General features: G+C 42.7%; 2 protein-coding genes across 2 annotated transcripts; one reads left to right on the plus strand and one right to left on the minus strand.

Annotated features, from left to right (window-relative positions):
- The first annotated feature begins 5604 nt into the window (after nt 1-5604).
- On the plus strand, nt 5605-11811 carry thumpd2 (THUMP domain containing 2). The gene is made up of 10 exons (XM_029669143.2): nt 5605-5824; nt 6145-6262; nt 6385-6800; nt 6985-7062; nt 9924-9976; nt 10104-10191; nt 10385-10456; nt 10678-10792; nt 11049-11169; nt 11312-11811. The coding sequence occupies exons 1-10, from the start codon at nt 5714-5716 to the stop codon at nt 11628-11630; spliced, it is 1491 nt and encodes a 496-aa protein (XP_029525003.1). The 5' UTR covers nt 5605-5713; the 3' UTR covers nt 11631-11811.
- On the minus strand, nt 11797-16286 carry LOC115134993 (transmembrane protein 178A-like). The gene is made up of 4 exons (XM_029669144.2): nt 15552-16286; nt 13388-13501; nt 13119-13256; nt 11797-12996 (listed from the first exon to the last, which is right to left on the minus strand). Exons 1-4 carry the CDS (start codon nt 16054-16056, stop codon nt 12749-12751), a joined length of 1005 nt encoding a protein of 334 aa, XP_029525004.1. The 5' UTR covers nt 16057-16286; the 3' UTR covers nt 11797-12748.
- Between the last annotated feature and the right edge of the window lie 769 nt (nt 16287-17055).

Genomic DNA, 17055 nt, shown 5'->3' on the forward strand with positions numbered 1-17055 from the left:
AGTTAATAACTAAGGTTGAATCAGTAAGGCTGGTCTGAATGCTAGCTGCTAGCTGTGCTCTCTCTAATTCTCTCTTTCTCTCTTTCTTTCTCTCTCTCAGAGGACCTGAGCCCTAGGACCATGCCCCAGGACTACCTGACATGATGACTCCTTGCTGTCCCCAGTCCACCTGGCCGTGCTACTGCTCCAGTTTCAACTGTTCTGTCTTATTATTATTCGACCATGCTGGTCATTTATGAACATTTGAACATCTTGGCCATGTTCTGTTATAATCTCCACCCGGCACAGCCAGAAGAGGACTGGCCACCCCACATAGCCTGGTTCCTCTCTAGGTTTCTTCCTAGGTTTTGGCCTTTCTAGGGAGTTTTTCCTAGCCACCGTGCTTGTACACCTGCATTGCTTGCTGTTTGGGGTTTTAGGCTGGATTTCTGTACAGCACTTTGAGATATCAGCTGATGTACGAAGGGCTATATACATACATTTGATTTGATTTGATTTGACTTTTAACTTCATTCAGTAAGCACAATATAAATCACATTGTTTTCTCTTCTATGGTCATAGTTGGAATGTACACTATTATACAAAACACTAAGAACACCTGCTCTTTCCATGACATAGACTGGCAGATGAATCCAGGTGCAACCTATGATCCCTTATTGATGTCACCTGTTAAATCCACTTCAATCAGTGTAGATAAAGGGGGGGAGACAGGTTGAAAGAGGATTTTTATGCCTTGAGACAATTGAGACATGGATTGTGTATGTGTGCCATTCAGAGGGTGAATGGGCAATACAACATATTTAAGTGCATTTGAACAGGGTATGGTAGTAGGTGCCAGGCATACCAGTTTATGTCAAGAACTGCAGCACTGCTGGGTTTTTCACACTCAACAGTTTCCTGTATTTATCAAGAATGGTTCACCACCCAAAGGACATCCAGCCAACTTGCCACAACTGTGGGAAGCGTAGGAGTCAACATGGGCCAGCATTCCTATTGGGACACCTTGTAGAGTCTATGCCCTGACAAATTGAGGCTGTTCTGAGGGCAAAAGGGGTGGGGGGAGAGTGCAACCCAGTATTAACACACTCAAACATGGTCAGAGAGAGAGAAAGAGGGAGAGACTGAGTTGCGTGTCTTGTCTCAGCCAGTCTCTGAGGCTATATTACAGCTTGTAAAGGGCGGGTTAGGACGTGCTTAGTAGAGAGAGAAAGAGGGAGAGACTGAGTTGCGTGTCTCGTCTCAGCCAGTCTCTGAGGCTACATTACAGCTTGTAAAGGGCGGGTTAGGACGTGGTTAGTAGAGAGAGAAAGAGGGAGAGACTGAGTTGCGTGTCTCGTCTCAGCCAGTCTCTGAGGCTACATTACAGCTTGTAAAGGGCGGGTTAGGATGTGGTTAGTAGAGAGAGAAAGAGGGAGAGACTGAGTTGCGTGTCTTGTCTCAGCCAGTCTCTGAGGCTACATTACAGCTTGTAAAGGGCGGGTTAGGACGTGGTTAGTAGAGAGAAAGAGGGAGAGACTGAGTTGCGTGTCTCGTCTCAGCCAGTCTCTGAGGCTACATTACAGCTTGTAAAGGGCGGGTTAGGACGTGGTTAGTAGAGAGAGAAAGAGGGAGAGACTGAGTTGCGTGTCTCGTCTCAGCCAGTCTCTGAGGCTACATTACAGCTTGTAAAGGGCGGGTTAGGACGTGGTTAGTAGAGAGAGAAAGAGGGAGAGACTGAGTTGCGTGTCTCGTCTCAGCCAGTCTCTGAGGCTACATTACAGCTTGTAAAGGGCGGGTTAGGACGTGGTTAGTAGAGAGAAAGAGGGAGAGACTGAGTTGCGTGTCTCGTCTCAGCCAGTCTCTGAGGCTACATTACAGCTTGTAAAGGGCGGGTTAGGACGTGGTTAGTAGAGAGAGAAAGAGGGAGAGACTGAGTTGCATGTCTTGTCTCAGCCAGTCTCTGAGGCTACATTACAGCTTGTAAAGGGTGGGTTAGGACGTGGTTAGTAGAGACGGGATAGACACTGAGATAGCTTGATGAAGTGTAATGTTGGAGAATGAGGCTCAGAGCGAAATAACATTTAATTGGTTTGTATGGCCCTTGGTGTCCAGTCAGACATACAATACAGGTCCCAAAGAGATTAACTCTGCTTATCAAAATGGCGGATTAATTAATCAGTGAAACAATGTCATTATAGTGAAGACATCTCACTCAGAGTTTATTTACCCCTAACAGTGCATAAAGATTTGACAGCTAATATGCAGTAATTAGACGTGGCGATGAAGTTGTATGATTGCCCTGTTGTTTCCTTATAGCTACTCTCCCAGTTAGTCCGCTGTACTCCCCATTCCCTTCTGTGTTTTATGGGGCGTAGAAAATAAAAACAAGTTAATGCAGAGCGATAGATCATGCCAGTTCTAAGGCTGGTCCACCATTTTAAACAATGTAGCATTTAACCAGAAGAGTGAAGCTAATTATTTCAAATGGCAGCTCGTGAAACAGTATTAATGTCTAGTTTCTACATGGATACATCTAATATATCGCACTGATGAAGAGTCTGAAATGAGAATTTAAAAAGAATTAACTAGCAGGAGAAACATGCAGAGATGTAGGCCTAGATGTCAAATTCAAATAGAACATGTTCAAATAGAAATGGGTGTTGTTCAAATAGAACATGTTCAAATAGAAATGGGTGTTGTTCAAATAGAACATGACTTCATGCCACAATTATTAGAGATTTGTTATTAGAACAATCTGCTGCAGTGATTCTGAAAAAAAAAGATTGTTTCCATTCAACGACAACAATATGATAACCCATTGTTACATTTTTTAAATTTTTTTATTTCACCTTTATTTCACCAGGTAGGCAAGTTGAGGACAAGTTCTCATTTACAATTGCGACCTGGCCAAGATAAAGCAAAGCAAAGCAGTTCGACAGATACAACGACACAGAGTTACACATGGAGTAAAACAAACATACAGTCAATAATACAGTATAAACAAGTCTATATACAATGTGAGCAAATGAGGTGAGAAGGGAGGTAAAGGCAAAAAAGGCCATAGTGGCAAAGTAAATACAATATAGCAAGTAAAACACTGGAATGGTAGTTTTGCAATGGAAGAATGTGCAAAGTAGAAAAATAATGGGGTGCAAAGGAGCAAAATAAATTAATTAATTAAATACAGTTGGGAAAGAGGTAGTTGTTTGGGCTAAATTATAGGTGGGCTATGTACAGGTGCAGTAATCTGTGAGCTGCTCTGACAGTTGGTGCTTAAAGCTAGTGAGGGAGATAAGTGTTTCCAGTTTCAGAGATTTTTGTAGTTCGTTCCAGTCATTGGCAGCAGAGAACTGGAAGGAGAGGCGGCCAAAGAAAGAATTGGTTTTGGGGGTGACTAGAGAGATATACCTGCTGGAGCGTGTGCTACAGGTGGGAGATGCTATGGTGACCAGCGAGCTGAGATAAGGGGGGACTTTACCTAGCAGGGTCTTGTAGATGACATGGAGCCAGTGGTGGTCCTGTGTTACTCAGTAGATAAAGCATGGCGCTTGCAACACCAAGGTTTGTGGGTTTGATTCCCGCTGGCCCCACCTGTAGGTAAAATGCATGCATCACTGAAAGTTGCTTTGGATAAAAGTGTCTGCTAAATGGCGTTATTTATTTACATGGAGTGTACAAAACATTAAGAACATCTTCACCCTGTCAGAACAGTCTCACGAGGTGTCGTTCCAAAGGGATGCTGGCCCATGTTGACTCTAATGCTTCCCACAGTTGTGTCAAGTTGGACGTCCAAGGCTGGCCTTCGTCAGACATTTTGAAGAAAATAATAGGTCTATCTCTCAGTCATTAACTTTGACCGAATTGTAACTAATTCTGTCAAATGTTAATCTTACAATAATGTTATACAATGTTACGGTGTTATTAGCCCTTAAATTACAGGGAAGCACTTTCTATCAGGGTTGAGGAATTTTTTGCAACAAGGGTCGTTCTATTGTAAGACACAATTTATTTATTTTTTCGTGTTCATTCAATCTAATGTTGTGTTCATTCAATCTAATGCACGTCAGAACTATGGAAGTAGGCCTAGATATTTAAACAAAACAAACACATTTCAGAGAGATGACAACACTTTAATATGCAAGTATGCACATGTCTTCTCAGCATGTCAGAACACCTGGTCTCGAATGTCAGTGGAACATTCTGTGCTGTAGTAAAGACGGTCACAGAGGGAGATTCATGGTGATTGAGAGTTGAAAAGATTAAGAGAAAGTTCCCCCAAATAATCATTGCTTTCAATGCCAGAGACATTATGGAAGCCTGTTTAGGGAAGAGTTGGGTAAGTTGAGCCAAAAGGTTAGTTGAGCCAACCCTTGTTTCTAGGAAACCATACACAACATTTATAATTTGACCAAATATTTAGGAAGAGGTCGTCATTTCATGGAGTCTGTAAAGGAAGAAACCACATGGAAAAAGTGGTAACAAGTTAGGTCCAAAAAACAGATTTGCATTTATTGTGTTAGAGTTTTCATGATTCTTGTATCTAAACCGAAGTAGATCATTTTAAGATTGTTCGATACATCAGTTGGGGTCTCTATTAGATTCAACATGAAGTCCTAAACCCGAGCATGAAAGTGCATCCTTGTAACTGTAGGGGCTAATATAGGTCAAAAATGTACCTTGGGGTAAATTGAGTCAAAGGCCACGGGGTAAGTGTTTTCTAAAGCAAGAAATTATCGCTGGGATATGCTGGCCTATGCAAAGTGTTTAAAACAGTACACAAATGTTTTTAGGTGTTACGCCTGTGTTAAAAAATGATGATTAAGAAAATGATTATACAATACAACAAAAAATGATTGTGATGAATTGTGTTTTGGAAATAAAGATAGACATGGTTTTCAAAAGGTCATATTTAATACAGCACAGAAAAGTGTAGGGCTCTCAACTTATCCAGTCCTTCTTTTCAACTGACCCCAAATACAAGGTAAGATACTTTTAAAAACATTTCTTCACAAGCTATGTTTTGTAAACTGTCATGTTTATTTCCAGGAATACAATACATCCTGAAATCTATGTAGATATCTTTGTTAGAAATAATACTATATTTCCCTTGACGGAGTCATACTGAATGTAAAAAATGGCTCAACTTTACAACACTCTCCCAAACAGTTCATCCATTTAATAAGTATTGATGCATTTTATTTGCATGCCTTCTATGTGATCATGCAAATCTACATGAAAATGTATGAGCAACTCTGGCACATTCAAAGGATTTTTCACAGAAACATTCGTAAAGTGCTATTTCCTTCCATGGCATTATTCACTTTTATAACCCAACTCTCGGGGTTATCACTAGTTACCACAGCCACAGTCAAAGATGGCTATATCGTTAAAAAAATTATGAAAACACAAATTTGCTTTTTGATCTTAATCTAAGGTTAGTGTTGGGCATACGGTTAACAGTGTGGTTAAGGTTAGGTTTAAAATAACTTTGATACATTTTAGAAATAGGCGGGGTTTATGACTTTGTGATTGTGGTAACTAGCAATTGTCAGTTGTGTTATTGAGGCTCTTTTGTAGTGCTAAAGCAACCTCTGCTGGTCATCGCGGAAATAACCAGTTGCCTCTTCGGTATTTCCGTTTCCGTGTAAACAAAACAACATGGCAGCCCACGTAGGTACTGGCATAGAGATTTCGAGTTTTACTTTTATAGCTTAGCATTTCTAAACTCGACCGTATGAACGACTCAAATTGTCCGCGTGCTGCTCTAAAGTTCTATTGCACCGCAGGGAACGGCATGGAGCCTTTCCTGATTCAGGAGGTGAAGACCAAACTTGCAGCCAAAGATGTGAGTAGTCAAGACATAAGTTAGTTCCAGGCTACAGTATTCGTGTAGCTAAGGGTAGTAATAATGTGCAATGCATTTATATGAAACACTAGCCAATAAAGTAATACCGTTTATATAAAATGGTCTTCCTCTTAACTAGCCGGAAGCCAGGCCGCTGACTGCGCATGCATATTGCATAGGTTGGCTGCTTGGAAAAAAGCCAATCGTACATCCTGGCTCTCTATTAATCTTTTCTTATTAACAACTGTTAAGTTCATGTTGTTGACATGATTATATGTTAGGGAACTCTTAGTTTGCACTAAATAATGTGTATTGTTTAGGTGGATCACATCCCTGGAAAAGTGTTCTTCACCACCTCTTTTGAAATAAAGCAAGTGAGGGAGCTGAAATCTGCAGAGAGGCTGTTTCTACTTCTAAAGCGACTCTCGGCCCCAACAGGTAAGCCTACCAAATATTCTGTGTGAATATTTATCCTCCCTGATTAAAAGTATGAAGCTGCAATTAAATGGTTTGCACAGGACTTTATATTTTTACTGTAGTTATTTTTCTGTCACACTCAGCTAAAACACCATCTGGTATCCAGTCAAGGCTCATGGGTGATGGAAGTGACTGGACCAGAGCTGTGTTGTCATGGAGATGCCTGCAGAGAGACCTGATGATGAGAAGCGACTGTACCTTGAGCCTGGCCCTACCAGGGAGGAAGAGGAAGATGGAGGAAGAGAGTGGTGTTGAGGGGTCAACTTGTAACGGACCAAATGGAACACAGAAGCTGGGACTAGGGGGGGAGAGACAAGAATTAGGACTAAGCAAGGATCACATTTCATCAACAGAAGACTCTGGAAGTGTAAACTGTGTTGCAGGGGACAAAGATGAAGAGAACCGCAGAGAAGGCAGCCGTGACAGAAAGACATCCACAGTGTCTTTCAGAGTGAACTGTCGGTGCAGTGGGGCCCTGTCCAGACTTTTCTCTCCCCAGGTATGCACTTTGGAGGAGAGAAGGTATTTGTCACATCTTTGCTTCTTAATGGAACTTCAACCTATGAAGCAAAATGCATATAAGAACAGGTGTTTAGTCTGGTAGGTTTCAGATTATTGTGTTTTTTTTATCAGGTGATAGAGGAGGATTTGACTTTGTCCTGTTTGTGATGGTGTCTGTCTAGGATCTGAGTAGGATCATTGGAACAGCGGCGAGCAGACAGCTGGGCTGGAGAGTGGACCTGAGGAAACCAGATCTGGAGGTAATATGAACCATACATGGTCATCACCCTAACATGGAGGTAATGTTAACCGTACATGGTCATCACCCTAACACGGAGGTAATGTTAACCATACATGGTCATCACCCTAACACGGAGGTAATGTTAACCATACATGGTCATCACCCTAACACGGAGGTAATGTTAACCATACATGGTCATCACCCTAACATGGAGGTAATGTTAACCGTACATGGTCATCACCCTAACACGGAGGTAATTTTAACCATACATGGTCATCACCCTAACACGGAGGTAATGTTAACCATACATGGTCATCACCCTAACACGGAGGTAATGTTAACCATACATGGTCATCACCCTAACATGGAGGTAATGTTAACCGTACATGGTCATCACCCTAACACGGAGGTAATTTTAACCATACATGGTCATCACCCTAACACGGAGGTAATGTTAACCATACATGGTCATCACCCTAACACGGAGGTAATGTTAACCATACATGGTCATCACCCTAACACGGAGGTAATGTTAACCATACATGGTCATCACCCTAACACGGAGGTAATATGAACCATACATGGTCATCACCCTAACACGGAGGTAATGTTAACCGTACATGGTCATCACCCTAACACGGAGGTAATGTTAACCGTACATGGTCATCACCCTAACACGGAGGTAATGTTAACCGTACATGGTCATCACTCTAACACGGAGGTAATGTTAACCGTACATGGTCATCACCCTAACACGGAGGTAATGTTAACCGTACATGGTCATCACCCTAACACGGAGGTAATGTTAACCGTACATGGTCATCACCCTAACACGGAGGTAATGTTAACCATACATGGTCATCACCCTAACACGGAGGTAATGTTAACCGTACATGGTCATCAACCTAACATGAAGGTAATCTGGAGGTTATATTCATTTTGCCATAACCATAATTGGATGATTACCACAACCTGTGAGGAGATTCTCATATTTCTTTGTCTGACCATGCCAGGTGTCAAAGTCAATTGAAATATTATGCATTCAGGCATGTTGACTATACTGTTTATACACTGAACAAAAATAAACGCAAAGTTGGAATTGAATGTTCGTTTCTCTGCCATAAGCTGCCTCCAGTGTCATTTTAGAGTTTGGCAGTACTTCCAACCGGGTTTACAACCACAGACCACCTGTATGGAGCTGTTTGCTGATGTCAACGGTGTGAACAGAGTGCCCAATGGTAGCCGTGGGGTTATGGTATGGACAGGCATAAGCTATGGACAATAAACAATTGTCGATGGCAATTTGAATGCACAGAGATGCCATGATGAGATCCTGAGTCTCATTGTCGTGCCATTCATCTGCCACCATCACCTCATGTGTCATCATGATAATGCATGACCCCATGTCTGTACACAAGGATCTGTACACAATTCCTGGAAGCTGAAAATATCCCAGTAAATATGTTCTTAACTCTATTTTCTTAACTGCATTGTTGGTTAATGGCTTGTAAGTAAGCATTTCACGGTAAGGTGTTGTATTTGGCGCCTGTGACAAATAAAATTCGATTTTCTTCCATGGCCTGCATACTCTCCAGACATGTCACCCATTGAGCATGTTTTGGGATGCTCAACAAGTACGACAGCGTGTTCCAGTTCCCGCCAATATCCAGCAACTTTGCACAGCTATTGAAGAGGAGTGGGACAAAATTCCACAGACCACAATCAACAGCCTGATCAACTATATGCGAAGGAGATCGTGTCGTGCTGCTTGAGGTGAACATTCACTCCAGTCTGAGGTCCTGCGCGCTCTGGATCAGGTTTTCATTAAGGATCTCTCTGTAGTTTGCTCTGTTCATCTTTCCCTCGATCCGGACTAGTCTCCCAGTCCCTGTCCCTGAAATACATCGCAACAGCATGATGCTGCCACCACCATGCTTCACCATAGGGATGGTGCCAGGTTTCCTCCAGGTGTGACGCTTGGCATTCAGGCCAAAGAGTTCAATCTTGATTTCATCAGACTGGACAATCTTGTTTATCATGGTCTGACAGTCTTTAGGTGCCTTTTGGCAAACTCCAAGCAGGCTGTCGTGTGCCTTTTACTGAGGAGTGGCTTCCATCTGGCCACTCTGCCACAAAGGCCTGATTGGTGAACTGCTGCAGAGATTGTTGTCCTTCTGTAAGTTTCTCCCATCACCATAGAGAAACTCTGTAGCTCTTTCAAAGTGACCATCAGGGTTCTTGGTCACCTCCCTGACCAAGGACCTTCTCCCCCGATTGCTCAGTTTGGCCGGGCGGCCAGCTCTAGGAAGAGTCTTGGTGGTTCCAAACTACTTCCATTTAAGAATGATGGAGGCACTGTGTTCTTGGGGACCTTCAATACTGCAGAAATGTTTTGGTACCCTTCCCCAGATCCGTGCCTCGACAGAATCCTGTCTCAGAGCTCTATGGACAATTCCTTCGACCTCATTGCTTGGTTTTTGCTCTGACATGCACTGTCAACTGTGGGACCTTATATAGACAGGTGCCCTTTTGAAATCGTTGTTCGATCAATTGAATTTACCACAGGTGGACTCCAATCAAGTTGTAGAAACATCTCAAGGATGATCAATGGAAACAGGATGCACCTGAGCTCAATTTCAAGTCTCATAGCTAAAGGTCTGAATACTTATATAAATAGGTTTTGTTTTGATACATTTGCAAAAGATGTCTAAAAACCTGTTTTCGCTTAGTCATTGTGGGGTATTGTGTGAAGGTAATTAATTGAATCAATTTAGAATAGAATAAGAATTAGAATAAGGCTGTAACGTAACAAAATGTGGAAAAAGTCAAGGGGTCAGAATACTTTCTGAATGCACTGTATATCATGTGTTTCCTCTGTAGGTGAATGTGTATATGAGTGATGACCACTGTGTCCTCGGGATACCTCTCCTCAGGTTGGTGACATGATCAGAACCTGTTCTTGCCCTCTGTGTCGACAACTGTATTCAATGTCTATTTCCTTCTGGATATCTCTTCTAGTTGACTATGTCTAATAGTGTACGCTTCCCTCTTTCTCGCCAGGCTTCCTTTAGCCAACCGGAGTTATATGAAGACTACTGGGCTGAGATCCACTATAGCCTGGGCCATGGCCTCCCTGTCAGACATCAAGGTACTGTAGCTACCTCATGGCATGGAAGGAGTTCCTCTCTCCAGCTCACGTGTTTGGTCTCATCTTCCTCTCTTTGATGTTTGGTTGTGTTCTGAGGTTCTGTGCTAACATCAAAAGGGCCAACTATTTTGTTCTCTTCTCACACCGTCGCTTGGCCTAGTGTGTTCTGAATGTATTCTCTCCTCTCTAACAGCCTGGCTCTTGTGTGATAGACCCGATGTGTGGAGTGGGAACTATTCTACTGGAAGCTGCACATGAATATCAGGTGAGTCTTCTGAGGGAACCTTTTATATTGATCCCATTTTAATTTTATGTCATGTGGGATGCTTGTGTTAGATTTTTGATGTGGATGTAGTTAAGGGATGTAATTGACAGAAAAATTTTGTAAACATGCTGATCCTTTTTTAATTCCATTACATTTGTATAATTCCACTTAAATATGTTGTTTTGTTCAGAAATTCATAGTGGGTTTTTTTCTCTAAACAGGATGCCTTTTTCCTGGGTCTGGACATTGATGAGTCTCAGTTAGTGAAAGCTGATCAGAATGTGGAGTTTGCAAAGTTTGGGGATAGGGTGCAGCTGCTGCAGGCATCATCCAAGGGTAGGAATGCCAATCCACTACACATGAGTTATTGTGAAGTATGCTGTTTATGACCATTTGTCATGTATGACTTCATAAAAATGTGGTTAATTCTGACGTATGTACTGTAGATCAAATTAGGTGTTTTAATACATGTAGCAGTTGTCCCTGATATACTGTAGGTATTATGGTATTTGTTTACCCACAATGCAGTAAATTATTCTGCATGATTTCCTGATTTAATTCATTCCTCCTCGTTTTCCTCCTTTCTGTAAAGAGATTCCACTGCCTTCCTGTAGTGTGGATGTCGTTGTCTGTGACGTCCCTTTTGGGAAGAAGTTTGGCACCAAGACTGACATGGCTGCCTCTCTTCCAGTGATTGTGAGAGAGATGGAAAGGTATTGTATTTAGCTAACTGTAGTATCACGTATCCCAATTTCATAATTGCTCAAATAAACATCCAGGATACAGCAAAAGTTGAGAAAGGAATTGCTTATTGATTGATTTATATTAATCAATCAAACATGCATGTTTTTTCAGAGTTCTCCGTGTGGGTGGGACCCTGGTTTTGCTGCTTAGTCCCCAGCTCTCCTGCCTGCTGAAGAAAAGCATGACCCCCAGACCAGTAACCTCACACACCCAGGGAGAGGGGACTGGGGTGGGATTAGGAGGGGATGTGGACCCCTCCCATACCCCAAGCCTTTTCCCCTCACTACAGCCCCTAAGCTACCACAGAGTGAGCCTGGGAGCTATAGACGCTCTTATTCACAAGTATGTCAAGATACTGACTGCTACTACCACACTCAGTGAACCTCACTGTATACACACACTCAACCCCTGCATAGTGGAGCCTGAGTGAGACTTTTAGGAGATGGATACACTGGATTCAAGAGACATTCACATACACTTCAAAGACAATACCACCTGTGAAACACAGACCATCACTGTATCAATTTGACATGGTTAGAATTTCACCGACGTGTACTGTACTACCACAAAATGAAGAGAAATGCTTAAATGTCATAGAATGTCAAACCCAATTGTGTTACTACTTTTATTCTATATTTCCAATTACTTTGTTAATGGTGGAAGGAAATAATGCATAGTTCTTGAGTTCCTCAGTTTCACTTCTCAGGAGTCTGAAATTCTGCAGCTCTATTTACCCAATCAGACAATGACTCACATCCAACAATTATACACTATCTGGGATTAGATTACAGAATACATCCACTGAGACTAAGGTAAATACACTCCGCTTAGGTTCCACTGGGAGGATTAGGGGTTGGTATCCATTGATGGGGGGTTTAGGTGCGTATGCACAGGGGTTTGGTCTGTGTCCATTGACAAGAGGATTAATGGATGTCCTTACAATTTTGGTTAGAGATCTGCTATTCTAAGTATATTCTGCTTGATCCATTATGGTCAGAGTACATATCAATGTCAGTTTGAGCCACATCTTTCTAGAAATTCAATCTTCTTTTCTATAGTTATTTTCCTTTCAAATAACTTTCATTTTTGATGACACGTCAAGGCCTCTGTTTTCCCACCAGTGATTTGACAGTTATTTGCATGACACTGAATTCTGATCACACATAGGAAATGTAGCAGTAGGCTGAATCACAGACATAATTGCATAAAGGCCCCAGACAAAGCATGAATGCAGGGGTGAAGCCAACATTGATGGTTCAATACTTCCACAATTCCAGGATGTTTTGCTCCATGGAGGTAACCTAGATTTAGATGCAGGGTCTAATGTTAGTCCCAGGCGCCTGCTGCAGCAGTGTCAGACAGATGTCTGGGGATGGGCTTGGTCAGCAGGCTGTTGATGTGAAAGATGCAGTAAGAGGTGTGTCCGACACAGTAAAGGGGTGTGTCGGACACAGACATATTAGACTCTTTCTTCCTACAAGCCCTTGCTGCAGCTCAGTGTGTGTGTAACACACAGCAAAGTGTATATCAAACGCAGCAAGGTGTGTGTCAGACACCGGCGTTGGGGGCACCCTTGCCCTGCTGGGCTTTGCTGCTGCTACAGCTGAGGATGGGGAAGGTGGTGCACATGCATCCAGACGTCACCGTCAGCCCCAGACTGAGCCAGGCACAGAAGCTGGACCAGCTGTAGCCATGCTCCACGTCAGCAGGCAGCCCGTAGATGAAGGGAGGGACCCTGGCCAGGTCGTAGGACACGTTGGCCGCGTAGGTACACAGGGAGATGGTGCTGAAGATCCCTAAGAAGGAAGAGGGACCGCAAAGAGAGGAGGAGAATGTGCAAGAAAAATCAGTTGTTTAAGAAAACAGACTATCACAATCAGGTGATTTTTTTGAGGGGGGGGGGGGGGTGTAACAGTACCTGCCATGAGAAAGAGCAGCCCAGAGACGTGCTGAGTGAGAGACTTCTCCCAGGCGAAGCTGACAGACGCCACGATGCAGCCACACAACAGAACGGCTGCCGCCATGCCTAGAAACCCTGCTGTGATCCGCCGCAGGTCTGACATCGGGAAGTAAATGTAAATTAATATATGCCCTCCTTTTGAATGGAAGGTAGTGGGAGAGTAATAGGATGTCTGAATGAATCAGGCCCATCGGGGAACCTCCTTCATAATGAGAAAAGGATCTTACGTAAGAGGTGCCACTCGTCCTGCTGGATGGTGCGGGTCAGGTTGAGAGGGATGTTGCGGAGCCGTATGGGCTGGGAGAAATGGTACTTGATGATGGTGCATCGCTGGGCTATACCTGCACAGAGACAATAACTTGTGTGAACATAATGTGTATCAGGTTAAGGCCAAAATATAGAAAAGGGCAAGTGTTTCTCAAGGACAGTTGTCTTGAGAAAAGCTGTACTCATTTATTAAGTAGACTCCCCTGTTTCTAGACTTTATAAAGCCCAAGGGGGTCTACTTTCACTTTAATGCCATGATTTATTGTAGCATCTTAACTCTATATAATTAGTTGCTATGGTATAGTCACGTACACGATAAGGTTTACTTTGATATTCAGACCTACATGTCATGTGAACAGACTTCATAATAGGGTTTTAGAGGCTGTAAGTTAGAATGTTACCCACAAGATGGCAGATTTTACTTCCTCTAGACTAGTAAAAGCCAAACGTGGAAATGCCGCACGAACCCAAATAGGTCTACTACATCTCTGATAACTAACATGTTTTGGAGTGATGTGTACTGAACAACAATATAAACGCAACATGTAAAGTGTTGGTCCCATTTTACATGATCTGAAATAACTGATCCCAGAAATGTTCCATACGCACAAAAAGCTTATTTCTCTCAAATTTTGTGCACAAATTTGTTTACATCCCTGTTAGTGAGCATTTCATCTTTGCCAAGATAGTCCATCCACCTGACAGGTGTGGCAAATCAAGAAGCTGATTAAACAGCATGATCATTACACAGGTTCACCTTGTGCTGGGGACAATAAAAGGTCACAAAAAAAATGTGCAGCTTTTGTAACACAACACAATGCCGCCAATGTCTCAAGTGTTGAGAAAAAGTGCTATTGACTTGCTGACTGCAAGATAGTCCCCCTGAGCTATTGCCAGAGAATTTAATGCTATTTTCTTTATCATACGCTGCCTCCAACATCATTTTATTGAATTTGGCAGTACGTCCAACCAGACTCACAACCGCAGATCACGTGTAACCACGCCTGCCCAGGACCTCCACATCAGGCTTCTTCACCTGCGTGATCGTCTGAGACAGCTACCCGGACTGCTGATGAAAATTAGGGGTATTTCTGTCTGTAATATATCCCTTTGTGGGAAAGCTATTTCTGATTGGCTGCACCTTTGCCCAGTCATGTGAAATCCATAGATTAGGGCCTTATTTCAATTGACTGATTTCCTTATATTAACTGTAATTCAGTAGAATTGTGCCATTAAGTATGGCAGGGATCTGAACTGCTCCCCTTCCACAAACTATATACCAATATTACAAAAAGTTGGCCTACTGACATTTCCATTGTCACTATATTAATTGGTATACTCATTTTTTATTTGAGAACCCTAGCTGACCAAACTCAACTCCACGATTTCGAGCTTTTGAGCAAGTTTCCAATTGATTGAGTTCACAGCATGTTATGTACAGAAGGCGTCCATTAATCTATTCACATGTATTCATATTGATATCACGTTCTATCCTCATGCAAATGATATGGATCATAGAAATATAATGTATATTGAACACATCCAACACTTCCTAGAATGGCTTTGGTGTCAGGTCAAATGTAATGACCTTGATTTCTGACAGATGCAGTCTGAAGCTGATCAGATCAGAGAGCTTCTCTGAGGTCTGTATGGTGGACACACTCCACCACGCATGCAACCTGTCTACACACCTAGGCCATAGTGGTTATCCAAATTAATAGATTTGTAATGGACACAAATATACACAACCATGGCTTACAGATGGGCTAGACCCAAACAGAATCTCAGAGGACAACATGATAGTTTAAAACATGTTTTGAAGCTATACATTGTTTGTTTACAAACACTGAAATTACAACAAAAACAACTACATTTTGGGTTATAATGGGTTTAAGTCAGTTGTAGCCTACTAAACTCATGAGTTTTTTTCAAGGATCAATGGATATATCATTAATTGAAATGACCATTGAACAGCATTGCATGCATTTACAAAAAGGCCTACTATTTCTTTCAGGAAAGTTATAGGCCTGTATATTGGGTCGGATGTTAAGTAATATCTCCAAGGGATGCGGTTTCACTGCACCGCACTGGGCCCCGGGTCAAATTCCCCACCGCATCTCTTACCCTTGGATATGAGGTTGTCGATGTCCTTGTCCTTTCCTAGATAATAACATTTCCTCCAAAGTCCAGAGTAAGTGGAGAAAATGGGGCGCCCGCATTCCGTTTCTAAAATTCCCATTCCCAAAATGGACCTCCAATTTTCCAGGAGCTCCTCTCTACTCCCGACGTGGATCGCCCGGAGCAGCGCCTGGTTCCTCCGAGGATTGCTGCTGTCCATCAGGGGCAGGTGATAGATGGGCATCAACCGGTTCTTGTGTTCGTTGGCGTCCGGACCGAACTGGTCGCAGTTCTGCCTGTGCCGTGTGGTGTCCGTCTCGTACCAGTGGTCAGTCATGATAGCGGTGATGAGAAGCACCAGTGACGCCAGGCTCATGGACAAACTGATAGCTGTCACCAAGGTCTGTTTCTCCATCCTTCGGTCATCAACATTTGAAGAGTTGGTCAAGGAAGCATCTGTCACTCCGTCCACTTCACTCCTCCTAATCAACACGGGTGTGCAGGGCTTCATCCTGTCCTACATGATGCCGAAAAGGCTGTAAAGTCCTGGCATCTCCGTCTGGGTGCAGGCACAGTGTTCCTGCTCTCCCACTTCGTCGACTCCCTGACTTCAGTATATCCTATAAATGTGGGACGAGGTGTGTATATCAGTAACATGTGCGCGGCCGACTCTCTGTGTGCTGTGCTTCGGATTTCCAGTTTTGCGGGATTAAAACAGGTGCGGCGTACAGAGCGCGCGATGAAATGTCAATCATTCTGTCAGCGCAGCAGCGCGTCGCTACTAATAAAAGTCCCTGTGGCACGAGAGTCATGATAACACCACTACTACTTATTATAATATAAATATATTATAATTATTTTTAATAGCAACAATGTTTCCTGTCATTATCATAACCTATATGTGTTTTTCATCATTTCTTTAGTGATATCATAGTTGAAACACAGAACAAACACTTCAACACAGTGCATTAAAATAGTCTATTTAGGCTAATGATTAACATGATGCTGCAACATGGTCAGAGACATTGTGCAGAGAAGGCTCCCTTCCCCTCCCAGTCCGCTTCATTAGTAGATACGGGGACATGGACATCTCAGAACATGGTGCACTTATGAAGATTCATTAACACAGGTATATTTGGCTTCTCATTCAGTGCGTGTTGTTGATTTGTTCCTATGCACTCAGCAGAGCCCGATGTATCAAAGGCCTTCTGTAAAGTAAGAGCAAGTACATCAATAGGAGTGAAGCTTCAATAAAGCTTTCTTAGCTGTCTGTCTTTAATCAATATTGACTGAGTTTGACTTTGACCTTTTTACCCCTCCAACGTTTTTTCTCGGGTGTGTTGACATAGGAGCACATCTCTTCCCTACTGTTGAACAACCATCCATGAAATGAAAGGCTGGATTCCTGTCCAGAGTATTCAGCGGAAATAAACCACTCCAGCTATTAGGTATAAAATGAGAGGATATTTATTATTCTGTTTGGTTCAGTGAGGCAGGCAGACATTAACGT

The sequence above is a fragment of the Oncorhynchus nerka genome, linkage group LG10 (genome assembly GCF_034236695.1).
Source record: "Oncorhynchus nerka isolate Pitt River linkage group LG10, Oner_Uvic_2.0, whole genome shotgun sequence".
Lineage (NCBI taxonomy): Eukaryota > Metazoa > Chordata > Actinopteri > Salmoniformes > Salmonidae > Oncorhynchus > Oncorhynchus nerka.